The 16,463-nt window shown below is 28.4% G+C and overlaps 2 protein-coding genes across 4 annotated transcripts; both read right to left on the bottom strand.

Moving 5' to 3' along the window:
• Window positions 1-1,826: 1,826 nt before the first annotated feature.
• LOC114928872 (cytochrome P450 4C1-like) lies at window positions 1,827-8,662 on the bottom strand. Of its 3 annotated transcripts, XM_085489153.1 has the most exons (12): window positions 8,522-8,662; window positions 8,198-8,392; window positions 7,092-7,272; window positions 6,826-6,935; window positions 6,305-6,395; window positions 5,678-5,872; window positions 3,853-3,919; window positions 3,584-3,710; window positions 3,374-3,455; window positions 3,161-3,273; window positions 2,820-3,057; window positions 1,827-2,398 (listed from the first exon to the last, which is right to left on the bottom strand). In XM_085489153.1, the coding sequence occupies exons 3-12, from the start codon at window positions 7,261-7,263 to the stop codon at window positions 2,058-2,060; spliced, it is 1,536 nt and encodes a 511-aa protein (XP_085345279.1). In that variant the 5' UTR covers window positions 7,264-7,272; window positions 8,198-8,392; window positions 8,522-8,662; the 3' UTR covers window positions 1,827-2,057. The 3 variants fall into 3 exon arrangements, with proteins under 3 accessions (XP_085345279.1, XP_085345281.1, XP_085345280.1); XM_085489155.1 differs by lacking the exon at window positions 5,678-5,872; XM_085489154.1 differs by lacking the exon at window positions 8,198-8,392.
• Window positions 8,663-12,786: 4,124 nt separating this feature from the next.
• LOC114928875 (uncharacterized) lies at window positions 12,787-15,478 on the bottom strand. The gene is made up of 2 exons (XM_029300249.2): window positions 15,015-15,478; window positions 12,787-13,695 (listed from the first exon to the last, which is right to left on the bottom strand). Exons 1-2 carry the CDS (start codon window positions 15,360-15,362, stop codon window positions 13,372-13,374), a joined length of 672 nt encoding a protein of 223 aa, XP_029156082.2. The 5' UTR covers window positions 15,363-15,478; the 3' UTR covers window positions 12,787-13,371.
• Window positions 15,479-16,463: the final 985 nt, after the last annotated feature.

The raw sequence follows: 16,463 nt of genomic DNA, 5'->3' as shown, positions 1-16,463 counted from the left end.
AATAGTTTCTGAAAATGCAATGCGAGATTTAGGTTGGTAAATAAAACTAAAATTTATAAGTTTATATATGTAGAAGATTTATGATGTCTAGTTATGTGACGACACGCGCCATTCATGGTATAGGCGCAATCATAGATAGGCTTTCTCATTCTTAGACGTATAGGAAGGGACCACCTGGAGATTGCGTCTTGAAACGTTTCCGTACAACTGACAGATGTAAACGTACGATGAAATGATAGAATGGGTGGTATTTCATGTCAATATATTTGAGTATTATGCAGATGATATTTGAACTTTGCGTTTCTAGATTCGTTTAGAATTCAATAATCTAATAAAGAATAAAGCATTTTAATTGTACAGCTCTTTGTTCATGCAAGAGCTATCTTAATTACAGAAATTGTATAAAATATTAATTTTAGACATTAATGTTTAGATTAAATGCTAACGTCAGGGACAGTACTAGGAATAGCGTGCATTTCGCTTGATTTTTATCTAAACTTTAAATGCCACATAAAGATATAGATATATTTAAATGCATCCTGGAAAATGTTGTAAAAATTAATCACATTTAATTTATATAGCATTTTTAATTATTTATAGAAATTTTATTTTCTATTTTACTTTTAACATATATATTTCAATTTACGTTACTTGCTGTGTAACAATTTATTTATTTTTAATCGGAGTAAAAATTGATTAAACGTATCGTTACAATAATATTTAACACTTTAAATTTAACAAAGTTCCTCTCATATGTGACAAACTTACGGGCATAATTCCACAGGCGTGATTCACGTTAAGTGAAGGTAAGAACCTTCCGGCAATTTCACACGGTATGAACGTCGAGATTATTGCGCGATTCCGTGACGCCAAGCTGTCTTTATGGGCGGTACTACGAATTATAATGACAAAGATTACTGCACGTCCTCTTCTACGAGGCAACATGTTGGCAACGACGTCAACGTCAGCGTGACCATTGTTGTTGATTGACGACGCGTCATTCTAAATAGCTCGTGTTCGCTTTTCAGACATAAGATCGGTCGAATAAGGCCATGACCGCGATTCGATATTATTGATACTTATTACGGAAGATTTCTTCAATACTTTACATAAGTTAATATCAATGATTCCTGTTCTTTAATTGACGACGCAAGATACAAAGACTTTTCTTAGTTTAATTTTTGGTTTTAACAATTAAGATTATTATTTCTTCGAAGTATATATATATAAAGTATATATATGAAGTATATATATACATATATTATATATTATATATTTTTTTTAATATTTTATTAATATTTTTAGGTATTTCTACCAGATATAAATGATATTCTTACAATGAAAAGTTGATTATCCCACGATAACAATTTCTTGCCAAATAATAAACGATAGACTTCGTGATTCTATAGAGAATCACTGCTTCTCTATTTTAAATTTTTGCTTACAATCTTGAATTTTATTATCAGATATGATTGATAATACTTCAACAAAAATTTATTAAAAAACTAATATATTGATTAATTAAAATTAACGGTATATATTTTTTATTGTTGATGAGAATTATAATAGATTAATTCCACGACAATTTTGAATTCGTATTATTCATATTATTCAACAGTTTATGTATTGTTTTTAGCATGCTTTCTTACGATTAGTTATCTTGCTTCCTTTAAAAGATTTTTAATCAAATTGATTAGCTGCGTTGAAGAGCTAGAGAAAAGTATAAGTACAATATAATAGAATAAACAGAATTGTCGAAAATCGACCAACGTTTCAGATAATTTTTAAAAATAAGTTAAAATCAAAGCAATCAACGATACAAAAAATAAATTTATATAAATCATTTATATTCTTTTAACTCTTGCTGGCCATACAATATATTTGACAAATACCTCGTATTATTTAATCACTATACATATACGTAAAAGAGTATAACGTATATAATGTAAATGCTATGCACAACGGCAATAATAATAAAAATATTCAAATTTCATGATTGAAAAAGATTATAAAGATTACGCACGATAAAGAGAAATAGATATTTACTAATAAATTGATTATTTCTTTGGCGTAAAATGGATGAATATTTTTTCGCATGGTCGTAAAATGATAGAGGTTTCATACTGAACAGCTTCTGTCGCTTTTACACTTTTCAATCTCCACTTTCTCAGAATAGCTGTTAATATTATTTTCTCTTCAAGTAAAGCAAATCTTTTGCCGATACAATTTCTTGGTCCAGCGCTGAATGGAATGTAGGCATATGGATGCCTATGTTTCGAATTTTCCGGAAGAAAACGATCTGGATCAAACTTTGTTGAATCTGGCCAAATTTGAGGATTTCTATGCATAAATGCGATTTGTATTGAAACTGTAGCACCTTTCGGGAGTGTATAATTACCTAAAATGAAACAGATTGTTATAGATTATATTGATCTAATATTGATTTTAATGTAAAACTCACAATATAATGTTAAACCTATGTCAAACAAGTTGTATATAATAATTTGTAAGAAGAATGCAATTTTTATATTATATAGTCAATAAAAATAATTGAAAAGTTTACAAATCAGACATATAATACTAAGTGGAATTTTATTCTGAATTCTGTTGCGCATAAAAGACTATTTAAAGTGGATTTTGAACTAAGTGCCTTTTTGTTGAATCATTTATTTAATAAATAAAAAAAATATATTTCTCTAAATAGAAATACATTTTCTGCATTATTTAAGTGAAAATATTATGTTTTTATTGCAAATTTTATAAATTTAAATATCTGAAGATTTTTTAAAATTTAAATATTAATAAAAATAAAGCCATACTCAGTTTTATATCTTGCGACAATTGTCTTAATATTATGGGTACACTGGGATATAATCTAAGACTTTCCTTTATGGCCATATCGAGATACTTTAATTGCGACAGCTTCTTTACGCTGGCTGGTGTCTTGGAATCTTCGAAAACTTCTTCGAGTTCTTTATGAACTTTTTCCTGCTGATCGAGATTATTGCCCAAGAGAAAAAGCGTCCAGCTTATCGCAACCGCAGTTGTGTCGTGACCCTGTATCATTATCCTTATTATTTTATACTGACATTCATTTATAATTACATTGCCGAATCTAATAATAAAACGGAGTTTCGCGTTAAATTATAAAGATTCTCACTTCAAACATGAATGTGTCGACTTGTGCCCTCAATTCATCATCGGTTAACGGAGTTTCGTCCTTCTCATTCTGATCTAGTAACACATCCAGAAAAGCTTTCCTCTTTTGTTTACCTGACGAAATAAATTTTACAAGAATAATTTACAAAAAATATTCACACAATCCTTCAAAACGTGTATACCAATAATTGTATAACGGTAATTTAATAATCACCTATATTAAATTCATCATCTTTGTTTTCCGATTTGGCGGAATCGTTTTGCAATTGTCGTGCAATCTTTCTTTTATTTATTACCTAAAATTTATTATAAACTTGTTGAATTTCTTGAAATAAAATAAAAGTATGAATAAATTATTAGTAAAATTTTGTCGATATTTGTAATATATTATAATGTATCAATTAGCGTTTCTTTTTGCGCATACTTCTCTCGTGAACTTATGTAGGTTATTAATTCCTGATTCATATTCTTTTCCTATAGGCATTAAGACGTATAACCAATTTGGCCATTGCCACGGTCGAAAAAATCGATCGAATAGTAATTTGGAGCTTCTAAAGTACGATTAAAACATTAAACAATATAATTAATCATACAAAATTTGCTGTTAAATTAAAAAAAAATCTTTTTAATAAATCATTAATACTATTAACTATCTTATTAGCAATGAAATATGCATCTCATGACTTTCCGAACCTATGTATTGTTGCAGTATATTTGGTTTCAACTTCTTGAGCGCGTATATTCACACCCATTGCTGTTTCTGCAAATAATAATAAGGACTTATCATCATAATTTTCTTGTCAAAGTATACTACATTATTGTCAGAAAAAAAAGAAATAAAAATGACATTTATAATTTTCACAAATATAGGATCAAATAAAGTTAAGTTTATTTTATACAGGAATATAAAATTTTACTTATATTTAAATATGTACGACAAAGAGAATAAACTTTAATTGGAATTAAAAATTTAGTTGGAATTAAATTAAATGATATAACATTGTGCTAAACATTTAATATGATTTTCGTATTGATTTATATATACAACATCAGCAATCAAGCCCATCCAATTTTTATTGACATTATAATTCGTTATCATACATATATACAAAAGGAGAATTTCGTCATTACAGCAAAAATTATTGATACAATATTATACGTTTGATAAACTTTTGTAGTAATGAACGACATTTGATATTATAGTCAATTATTCAATATTACAGCAAAAATTTATTTTCTCAACGGTACAAAAAGATCTTGTGTGCTGATTTAATTTAATTGTAGAAACACATCTAATGTTGAAGTAAAATATTTATTTTTTCAGTAAAAATATTTTTTACTGTCGCTATGATAACGAAATAAACAATATAGATAAGCAATAAATTAATTATTACAACAAAAGAACTTGTCAATTCAATGAAATTTAAATATTTAATAGTTTTGACAAAAAATAAATTATTTATATTATAACTGATAAAATTTGCTGCAGCATAAAATATATTGTGTCAGCAATAATTTTCTTAAAATTATATATATATATATATATAGTTTGTCCGGAAAGTAATGCGTCGCATTTTTTTGTGACGCGACTATACATCGCAGAGCGATGGGACCGGTTGGGGAGGAAGGGGGGTACCCTTAGCTTTCCAACGGTAGGTCGCTCAATTGTTTCCATGCGCTTGGAGGGTTAGGACGGCTTATTCTGTGAACCTCTGCTTAGTGGTCGCGTCGAACTTGTGATGGAGAGAACGATAGAGCAACGCTATGCGATAAAGTTTTGCGTGAAGCTGGACAAGACGCCGCTGGAAACTTTTGAAATGCTCAAGAAAGTTTTCGGGGACGATTGCCTTTCCAAATCGCAGTCAAACAGATGGCACAAGATGTTTAGAGAAGGTCGGAAGGAGGTCGCCGACGAGGCCCGCGCAGGACGCCCGTCAACATCGCGAACGGACGACAATGTGACTCGTGTGCGCCAATTATTGAATTCAGACCGTCGAATGAATGTTCGCTTAATGTCGGAATTATTGAACTTGCCGAAAACGATTGTTCACGAGATTGCATCGGAAGACTTGGCCATGCGGAAGATTTGCGCAAAACTTGTGCCCAGAGTGTTGACCGATGCGCAAAAGCAACACCGAGTGGAAGTTTGTGAAGAACTCAAGCAACTCTGTGCAGATAATCCCAATTTCGGCGGACTTTTTTTTATTTCCTCGGCTGAAAAGGGAGCTCAAAGGACAACAGCTCGAGTCGGTTGACAACGTACAAGCTACTTCGACGGCCTCCCTGAACAGCATCCCAGTCAAGGAGTTCCAGAAATCTTATGACGCATGGAAATCGCGTTGGCAAAAATGTATTGACGCAGAAGGGTCATACTTCGAACAATTTTAAGTTGTTTTACCTATGCGATCAATAAATTCTTTTTTAAAAAAATGCGACGCATTACTTTCCGGACAAACCCTGTATATATATATACATATATATATATTATAACTAATATTATACATATACAGTTTATTACCACATATAACATCAAGAGCAGCTTTGTTAATAAACGGAAGAATATTGATAGCTTTCCCTGGATTTGTTGTTATTTCTCTCTCGAGACATTTTATCAGAATCTCTGTTTTCTCAAATATAACTATGGCAAATTTATCCAATATATTAAAATGGAACGTTGGACTGATGAGTTTTCTATCATGGAACCATTGTTTCCCTGAAGTAGTAGCAATCAACATTTATGTGTTAAAAATATTATAAGAGATATAAAATATATATAAATGCACATATTGTCACACACACACACACTTTTTTTATCGTACTAGAACAACACAAGCGCGCGCCATTCTGCACTTTTATATTAAAAAGATTAATATTAAAAAAATTAATAAAAATTGAACTTCATTAATCTTTTGACAGAAATCAGCTAATAGCTGTTAAAAATGTGAATTTTTAAATAATATATTATTAATACAAATTAAATAATAATACTAAAGTAAGGCTCTTTACATTGATAAATAACTTAAAAATTAGATAATTAAATAATTATTAAAATGCTTTATTAATAATTAATTAATATGTTTAAGCAAGCTTAAAAAAAGATTATTTAAAATTTAAAAGATTAGTAAAAGATTATTTATGTGTTTACCTGTAGAAGTGAGAAGTCCTTTGCCTAACCAAGAATCCAGAAACTTATAGGGATTTCCTTTCTCAATATACATGGTACTGGGCAAAATAATCTGTAAATATGAGTTAAAATGAATATAACTGTGCATGTAATAATTTATTACATTAGCTGTATAAAATGCCTCTTCTCAAAATTCAGTAAAAATTTTGCTATTATGCTAGAAAAAATTTCGCTATAATATTGAATAATTTGATCGTTTTTTTTATATCTATACAGTATAGCGCAATAATATAGTATTGCTGACAACTAATAATTTTCTCCGTGTAATTATATTGAAAAACTTTTTTATATAATAAGAATAATAATTATACTTTTTAATAAGAATTATATAATAATGTTTTATAATAAATTTTTAAGTTTGTTTTATTTCATTGTTGTAAAAAAAATTTGCTTTTCTACATAATAAAATATTATCTATAATTCGTAAATAACATAATATAACCAATATTTTAATACATTAATAAACATCTTTTCATTCTTACCTCTAATAATTCAGGTTTATACAGATTAATAAACGGCTTTATGCCAAACCAATTTACGAAAATGCCTTCTTTAAAATGTAACATATTTTGCCTAGTCAATAGTAAGCGTTCTGTGGATAAGCACATAATAAGATATTTAATATTTATTAATTATATTATACGGATTTAAATGACGAATATTTAGTGTTAAATTATTTTGCTAAAATTATATTAATAACATTTGTAAAAGTATATATATATAATATCTTATTCACAAAATTTTTTACCATAGTTTGTTCGTTTTATATATTCGAATATCATGCCAAATGGAAATCCACCTCTTTGAGGCAAGTTTTTGAGCTTTTGACGAAGAATATACTGATGATACACTGTCGATATAATTGCGGGAATTATTAAACCAACAAACAGGGCGCTTAATATCAAAGAGATTAAGTCCATTTTTGTAGCCTGTGAATATGTTAAATAATTTGAATTATCAAATAAATGCATAAATTGCTATAGATATTTGTTAAAGTAGAATTTAGAATCTTACATACATATACATTTGCAAAAAATTTCATTGATACTCTATTTATATTATTATTACTTACTATAGTACTATTATATATTTTCTCACTGATATATATTGAATAATATTTTATATTTTATAAAAACACTTTAGTGATAACATAAAGATTGACATAACGTGTGCATATAAATACATTTCATCAATTAAACTCAAATGTGAAACCAATGTCGGTGAGAATATTTTATCAGCGAAATATTTCTCGGTTATTTGTAATTCGTACCATGTACTATTAACTCGTTCAAATGTGGAATTTGTATTTATTGACAAATTGAGAGATACAACAAAAATAAATTTTTTCGATTCTATTTTTGAGTCATATTTCTTTAAAATTTTAAAAACTACCATTTAAAATGCATAATTAGATTCCTTTTAATAAAAATTTGATAACATTATGAGCATTTATATAAAACATTGAACCAATATTAAATTTTTAATCCTTCATCAAACATATGTTTGCACAATAGCGCTTCATTATTACATTTTGTCATTATCATTGTTTAATTGACATAACCGAGTCTCGAAAAATTATGAATTGCAAAAGAAAAAATTTTGAATACACAGTTAATTCTGTTTCTAAAAAATATTATAAAATGTAGTATACGATTTAAAAAATTGAAACAGTAAGTAAACATTAATTTTATCATAAAATATTTATTCATATTTTGTGTGTGTGTGTGTGTGTTTCATGAGTTTTTTATTAAATTACATTTTAATTTTATATGATTTATTTTGCGTTTTGAAAAAAAATAAAAAGCAAAACCAAGAATTTTAACTACATAAGAAATGCAAAATTTTGATACTTACGATCTGCTACGTCGTAACACTTAATGTTTAAACAAAACTGTTCCCAAAAATTTGACACTCTTATTAGATATTGTTACTTCATCAGTAATTATATATAATAGTTTATTGTTTTATATAAATGTACCATAATTAAATACAGGAATATATATATATATATATATATATATATATATCTTAAGAAAAAAAGGAAGGAAACTGAAATAAATTTCTCACATAAAATATCTTGTAGAATTTTTTGAAAAAATAAAAGAATTATATAAGATCTTTACACTTTTTATGAATTCAAGATTTGATCGTGAAATGGTACTATAATCTTGAGCTTACCAAAATTTTTTTTCTTGCTTTACGCTATTCGAGAACTTGGAATAATGTATACACTCATACAACTCAATAAATGAAGCAGAATCACTTATCTCATTTGAGTTTACATCGCAAGCTAGTTTTCTACCTTGGACAACAATTGTGTCTAGTTTTTATAATAATGAAGTAGAAGTAACTATTTGCATATACATAATATAAGCGATAAGGCGCATGCTTAAAAATGCAATAACAATTAATATGCACATAGTTTTATTTAAGTACGATTGCACCAAGTGTTTATCTATATTTTGCTTTTTTTTAAATAAATAAAAATAAACACATTTAATATTTTAAATTTTAACTTTATTCAATTCGACCAAACTGGCTAAATAAAAGTACAAATTTCTGCTGATTTTACATATCTATAATCTTGTGAAAATTTGTTACTCTGATTGATTATATTACGTTAAAAATATCGAAAAAATGGTACCATGTATTTTAAATTTTTTACATGTATAATTGGACTTTAAGGAACATAATTGTAAAATTACATTAACATTCACTAAACTATTTAGAAGAAAATAATAATAATTTATTAAAATTCTGGCTTTTTTTCGATTTCTATAAGTACTTTCAAACAAAAAGTACTTATACACTATTATTGTAATCAGTTTAAGGGGAAACAATTATAATTAGCAAAATACATACATACATATATATATTTAAACTGATTACGATAATAGTGTATAAATACTTTTTGTTTGTAAATACTTATCCTTTCGATTTTTTGGAACTGGTAATTAATTTTTCATAGTATATATAGATGTATAATATATATTGTATATTAAAATTCTATTGAAAAAAATGTAGAAATTAAAAAAACTTTCTTTAACAAAACATTATACATCTATATATAGAGGTGCAAATATTATATATGCCATACATAATTATACATTCATTGATGCACGATATTTCCATATATACGAGTATGCGGAAAATAATTTTATCACTGATAAAGAAAAAAGAATATGCAAATTGTTACAAAACAAGTGGGTTATGTGATACAAATAAGCTTTATGTATGGATGAATAGATATGTAAACAAATTGTGGAATTTATTTAATAATTGAGTTATTAAGCGTTAATTAAGCTTTTTAAAATAAAAAAATTAATAAATAAATATTCATAAATATTATATAATTTTATATGATAAAATAAAAATTCTTAATAAATTAAAAAATTGTGTGTGTAAAATAATTTATTCCTTTCTAAAAGAGAGAGATATCTGGAAATATTTTTATAATAATTGCATTTACGTATTGTAACATTTAATATTCAGCAATATACTTCGTAGATTTATTTGTTCATTATAATTGATTTTGAAATATTTATGGAGCAAAATATCTTCTGTATTGATTTTAATATGTAAAATAAAATATGGATAATATATTATATATAACTAAAGAAGTACTTGTAAAATATTTATAAAAATACTAAATTACTGCAGTGAGAGTGACTACGTAATGTGTTCGTTTCCTCTCATCAAATCGTTTCACACTTATTTCAATTTCCTCGTCATTTTACCTTTACCACCTACATGCATGCGCATCTGCTTGTATAACAGTGAATAATTTCGTGATGACTTGACCGGCGACCTAACACACATTCTCTTACCAGAACGTATTTCACTAGAAATTTAAGTGCACTTTTCTCTTTGAATCTTTCTACTTAATGCTTTATGATAAATTGGTAGTATTTACACTTTCTCGGAAAAATGCATATTTTTGATAATTGCAATTATTTACATGTATAATTATATTTGTTTCCTAATTTATCTAATTATTATGGTTTATTGTAGTATGCCTATTTTTTTTAATATTGCAAAAATGTATAATTATTGCTTTATTTTATGAGAAATAGTGGAAATTGTTTGTATTATACATGTTTAATAATGAAATACGATATTAATTTTATGTGTGATGTAGCGTTTGTCGGATAAGTTTGAATGTTTCTACTGTCGATGCATTATTTGTTATCGATAAAGTATCTTCAGTCGGAACTTAAGTGCCTACTGTAGAAATTGTTATATTCATGAATTTTATCATAAAGTTATCTGCAATTTTTGCTTTGTGCAAGAAAAGTTGGTTTAAAAAAAAAGATCAATCAAAATTAATATTGATTTTATCTTTATCTCTTTTTATAAGTGTGTCTTTACCTCTTTTTATAAGTGTGTCTAATTTTTTTGGAACTGCGCATACAATACCTCACATACATTTTCATTAATGCAACGCGTAATGTTCTCGCTTAAACTCTTTATGTAAGGTAAAACAACACATAATCGCGCATCAAATTTGTTACGGTTTTGTGAGCTAAGATTACTGCTGAATTTAATAGTTCTGCGTCTTTTATTAATATTTTTGTTTATAACAGTTAACGGGTAACAATTATTGAGAAGAATTTCTTTACAATATTAATATTAATTTCGGACCAATATTTTTTCTCGTCTTTTTCTTACAGGGGATGTTTAGAGAAGGAACAAAGGGAATTTCTGAGATCCCAATCATAGGATTCAAATTCCTCAGTTTCCAAAAATTTCTTATCTTAATTTGTCGCAACATCGCGTTTGGCTCTTAGTCGAGATGAATATGGATTTTTAAAAAAATTGGAGAGCTGACTTACAAATATGCTTATTAATATTAATATTAATGTTTTTTTCATGAAACATAGGGTCAACACGTAAGATAGCCTTATTAACTAAGCTTTTAAGAAAAAGGTTTTTTAAAAATAAATATACTATTTTTAATTTTTTATATCTCAAATACAAATTAATATTTCTTTATAAATAATATTTAATAATGCAAACGGAAAATATACAATAATTTTTAAATACACGTTTTAACATATAATTTTTAATCAATTTTTTTTGCATATTATTATAATTATCCCAACATTTTATAAGCATCTCTGTTAGATTGTATAATGTCATTAATTTTTTTCGTAATTGTTTCTCCTTATAACGTTATTTTGGATTTTTATAAATACACATATATATGTGTGCATATATTATTATTACAATATATATTTTTAAATTTAATTATATTATCTTCAATATTTTTAGAGATAACAATATTATTTAACACATTCTTCGATTAAGTAGAGTTTGAAGTAGAAATGAAGTGTCTTTTTATATTGTTGGTCTTGTCTTGTGTCATCTTCAATAACTTTTTCAAAAAAACGTGATTAAAATTGTCAAGAAGGACGGAACGTAATTTCGTTAATTTCTCGCATATTAACGATGAAACTTTTCGAGATTTGATTAAAATCAAAGATCATATCGAGGCGAACATTTGTTGGATATGATGAATTGAAACACGCTTTAATTGCTTATAAATTCTCGACTCTTATTTCTCTTAGACTCTTTTTTAATCTTAGAAGGACTAACATTAATTTTCGATATTATGTGGAATTTTTGTATGAATTTGAATTTTTTAATAATTACTGTAATATAATACTGAGAAAGACCGCGTGCGGTTGAAACGTTTATTTTATAATAATTGTAATTTTCGTTTAAGTTTGAGTATAGAATGTTTGTAGCTTTCACATAATGTTTTATGTTTAGTTTATACATGGAATAAATTTTATTTGACAGAACAACTCTAATAATTGCTCAATAAGTTGGCCTTTTTATCTATCACTAGTTGTATTTACAATATACGAGCGAAATTTTGTATTAACTAAATATTATTTAAACTATATAAAGTATGCAGACTATTGTAGTACATACATATTAACAATCTTGTTTATTTTTTAAGCAAAAGCTTTGATCAAAAGAAATATTTTAATACTAATGTGTTTATAAAATATTTATCATATGATATGAGCAATTCTATCGAAGATATAAGTGTACATTTTATCAATATAATCTATAAATTATATTATTATATACAATTTTTTTACTACATACAATATATAGTTTCAATATTTATATAAAATATAATTTTATTTTATATTATTATAAATTAAAAAATAATCTATCAGAAAAGAATAGTAGAGACATCTCTCTTACATCAATGTAACACTGATGTAACATCTTCCCGAGAACTACATGGGTACGTGGATATTGGATATTACAGTAACATACAATAAAAACGCATAGAAGTAAATACATATAAAATAAATTATTTTTATTGTAAATTTTGGTATAAAAAAGATAATAAATAAGTTCTTAGATATACAAATATATAAATATATTTTACATTTTGCTAAAATTATAAATATATAATACTGCGTGAAGTATAAAAGATTGAGATTTTTCTACCAATAATGTCTTTTATAAATAATCTATCGTTATGAGTAATCACTTGTCACACAAAGGTACAATAAAATGATTGTCACCATGTGACTGATTATCACAAAATGCAACCGAAAATCTCTAAGAGAGAGTAATATTGGTTACACAATACCTTTTAAAAGGTACAATTTTTAAAAATATTAAATTTGAATAAATAAATAATTAATAAGGAATCCACTATATCTACAAGAATAAATATTATGTACTCTAAATGTTCAATTAAGATATGATAATAAATAATAACTTTAATAAATAATTATAGAAACTTCTACGATAATTGAGGCAAATTCGTAATTTCCAATTTTGAAGTTAATAGTCGCTACGTGATCAATAATTATTATCAATAGCATCAACATTATATACTGCACAATTATGCAGATAGCGACGTGTTTTTATGACTGTAGCAGTAACAAGTGTCAAATAAATTTACATTGCTTGGAAATATTTTCCAATAGCTGATGCGTCTCTTCGTGCATCTCCAGATGAGAAGAGTGAACCGTGCTCTAATCTTCTTTTTCTTCTTTCTAATAATTAAATACATGTCTCCAAGCATGTAGGTAGTCTCGGTATTTAAGAAGTACGCCCCAGTCCCTGATGAGTCTCCTTGTGTCATCGACGGGGTTTCGTTCAATACTGTTCATGATACTTCGTTCCACGCGTGTTGGTAGTCGTAAAGACGGTAGGGCAACAATGTGACTTTCAACTTCGCACAGCATCATCGTCAAGTACAATTGAGTCGTCCTAAGAGCGTTCTGAGTCTGAATATTAGGCTCATCTTCGATTAATTCCTCGAATGCCACAGCAAATTTCTGAAGGTCCATGTGCAATTTCGGGAAATGGTTAATAATCTGTAAAAAAAATATTTTAAAAATTATTGCTTTGCTTTAAATCTTTTTAAATATCGCGCGTTTGAAATCTGACTGATTAACACTTATTATGCATGCGTGACTCTCTTCTCGAGATATATTTATATAATATATTATATAAATATATAATACAGTATAAACAATTAATATAATTTTTATAATTATTTTATCTATAATATATAAATATATTATACAGTATAAACAATTTTTATAATTATTTTATCTAATGGCTATTTCTTAAAACAGATTGATAACGTGTAAGAATAATATAATTATTGCGCGATCGATAAAATTTAATTTTTTTTCTCGGTTAAGTTATCAATTCATTCATCGTTGCGAAACGTCTGAGAGCTGCATAAAATTTAATCTCCCGAAGCAATTAAAATCACAACAAAATGCAACTCTGCGGATCAATGTAGTCCGGTGATCGGGGCGTGGCAGAGAGAAAGAGAGAGAGAAAAAGAGCGGGAAGGAGACTGCGTGCCCGGTATCTGGGGAGTACCGCGGGTCGCGATATCAGTCTGCGTTATCAGCGTGCTTGCATCGAGGAGGCAGACAAGCGCGATTACGCAGCCGCGCGACCCGGCGAACATGAGTGCATACGTACGGTCGCGTTGCGCGCGCACTGCACGGAAGAAAGACCGCGCTTGCTCCTGTTCGCCTGCTACTTTATAATAATTACCGTCTCATTAAAATTTGTTATTTAACGTTGCGTTAATCAATTGCAACCGGGTGGTCAGCGGGCCGGCCGGTTTGAAAACGCGACGGTGGTCTCTCTGCAACATTGCTCTCTCTTTTCCGCGCGCTCTCGCTATTTATCTTTCACTCGCATGCGATACGGCTCCTCCGCACTCGGGTTGCTCTTTCATTTCTGCTACACGGTAACGACGGTGACAAACGATGAATATTAATGATCAAGAAGAAACTAACGACCTAACGAGATATGTAAGCGATGATGAGGAAATCCGCGTGACGAGAACATCCGGGAGTATGTTGACGTAGCCGAAAAATTGTAATGATAAAGTATAATATCGAAATGTCGCGTAACAGCTTCAAGATGTTAATTAGAAATTAAGTTCACTTTCAAAAAGTTTGTACAATAACTTTCAACGAGAGTTCCGCGATTACGATCTCTTTATTTATACAATATATAATTATAATTTGTGCAACGTGTTGATACTAAAGATACTCGATGACAGAATAAATTGCAGTTCGAAACGCTTAATAGTGGGAAGCTTAAATCGCGATTCGAAATATCTACAATGTTAAAGAGCAATAACTAATTGAGCGATTACACTTACCGTTTGAGAATTAGCATTAGCCAGTCTTCTCACAAGATTCATGTCCTTCTTGCTGGGCAGCCAGTTGGGTATGTATTGATAATCGTGTATGCCGATTCTAACTCTCTCGTACAAGTAATCGTAGTCGCGATTCAAGTAATCACTCAGAGTCAGCTGATGCTGCGATTTGAGACTCTCGAGATTGGATTTGATCTCTTCCTCCAAATTCTCCGATGAAATAGCCTCCAGGTTGGGATCTTCGCCACATGGTACATGCCATATTGGTACCGTCGATCTGGAAGTTCTTCTTGGAGCGGCGGAAGTGACGGCGAAGATAACCGAGATGAAGCAAACTTTTTTGATAAACATGTTTAAATTTATTATCGCGAATGTCTTGCGGTTAATCTTTAATGTTCAATGACGATCTCGTCCAATCCACTTGTAAGATATGCGTGATAAGGCACTGAACAATGTTCTCGATTGATATGAGATCGTGAACTGAGATTGTCAAACTCTCGTTCTTTCTCTTTATATATAGGATTGTGTAAACAATCGAACGTACGCACGCATGTTCGACGTCTCATACGGAGAGACGGTGGGGTTGCGGCAAAAGTTTTGTCAGCAACTTTTTACTGCTTAACCGGTGAAACCCCAGAAAATTATAAGCGAGCCTTCGTCACTAAAACAGAGACACTTTTTCAAATATTTTTAAGTCATCATACCGATACGCAATATGATTTTCTTATGCTTAATGATCGATCGTATAGACATTTAAGCGTACAAATGTATTTTTCAATTAATAATATAAAATTTTTTTTAATATATACTTAACATACTTAATATTAAATTTTTTGAAGTAAATTTGAAATAAATTTAGAATCACAATTTTTTTATATCTTACCTTGAACAATAGAGTGTGTATTATTATATGAATGTTTATTTTAATCAATGAATTTACATTCACATTAAATATTCTGCATCTAAATTTATCTAAGTGACGTATTCATTTAGATTTAGTAATGATATCTATTGGCTATGCTTTGCAAATCTCGCCCACATATATAGATGTTCCGATTTTCCTCGAAACATGAACGGTACCTATCGTCATGCATTTATGGCATCTGCATGCGCGTCGGAAATACGCGAAATCTTTTGAATGTGCACATGCGCTATTCAAACGTAAATACTGTTGTATTTGCATTATGAATCAAATGGGAAAGCCAAGCGTCGTCGAATTGTTAAAGATTCGTCGGTACATCTCTCTTTATTAACTTAAAAGAATTATTTCTGTTAGAAGATGAATAATTTGCGTAGCTATACTTCGAAAAAAAACCCGAAAAGAATGAGACTGAAAAATATTTATAACAGCAGACATCGACTTCTTTTTGGCTATTTTATTTATTATGATTTCCTAACGTTAAGCTATTATTGCGCTATTTATTTGAGATATAATTCTGAAAAATTCAATGT

Source organism: Nylanderia fulva, unplaced genomic scaffold, assembly GCF_048542155.1.
Source record: "Nylanderia fulva isolate GAGA-0341 unplaced genomic scaffold, ASM4854215v1 Scaffold8, whole genome shotgun sequence".
Classification (NCBI taxonomy): domain Eukaryota; kingdom Metazoa; phylum Arthropoda; class Insecta; order Hymenoptera; family Formicidae; genus Nylanderia; species Nylanderia fulva.
This window is presented reverse-complemented; position numbering and strand designations above follow the sequence as displayed.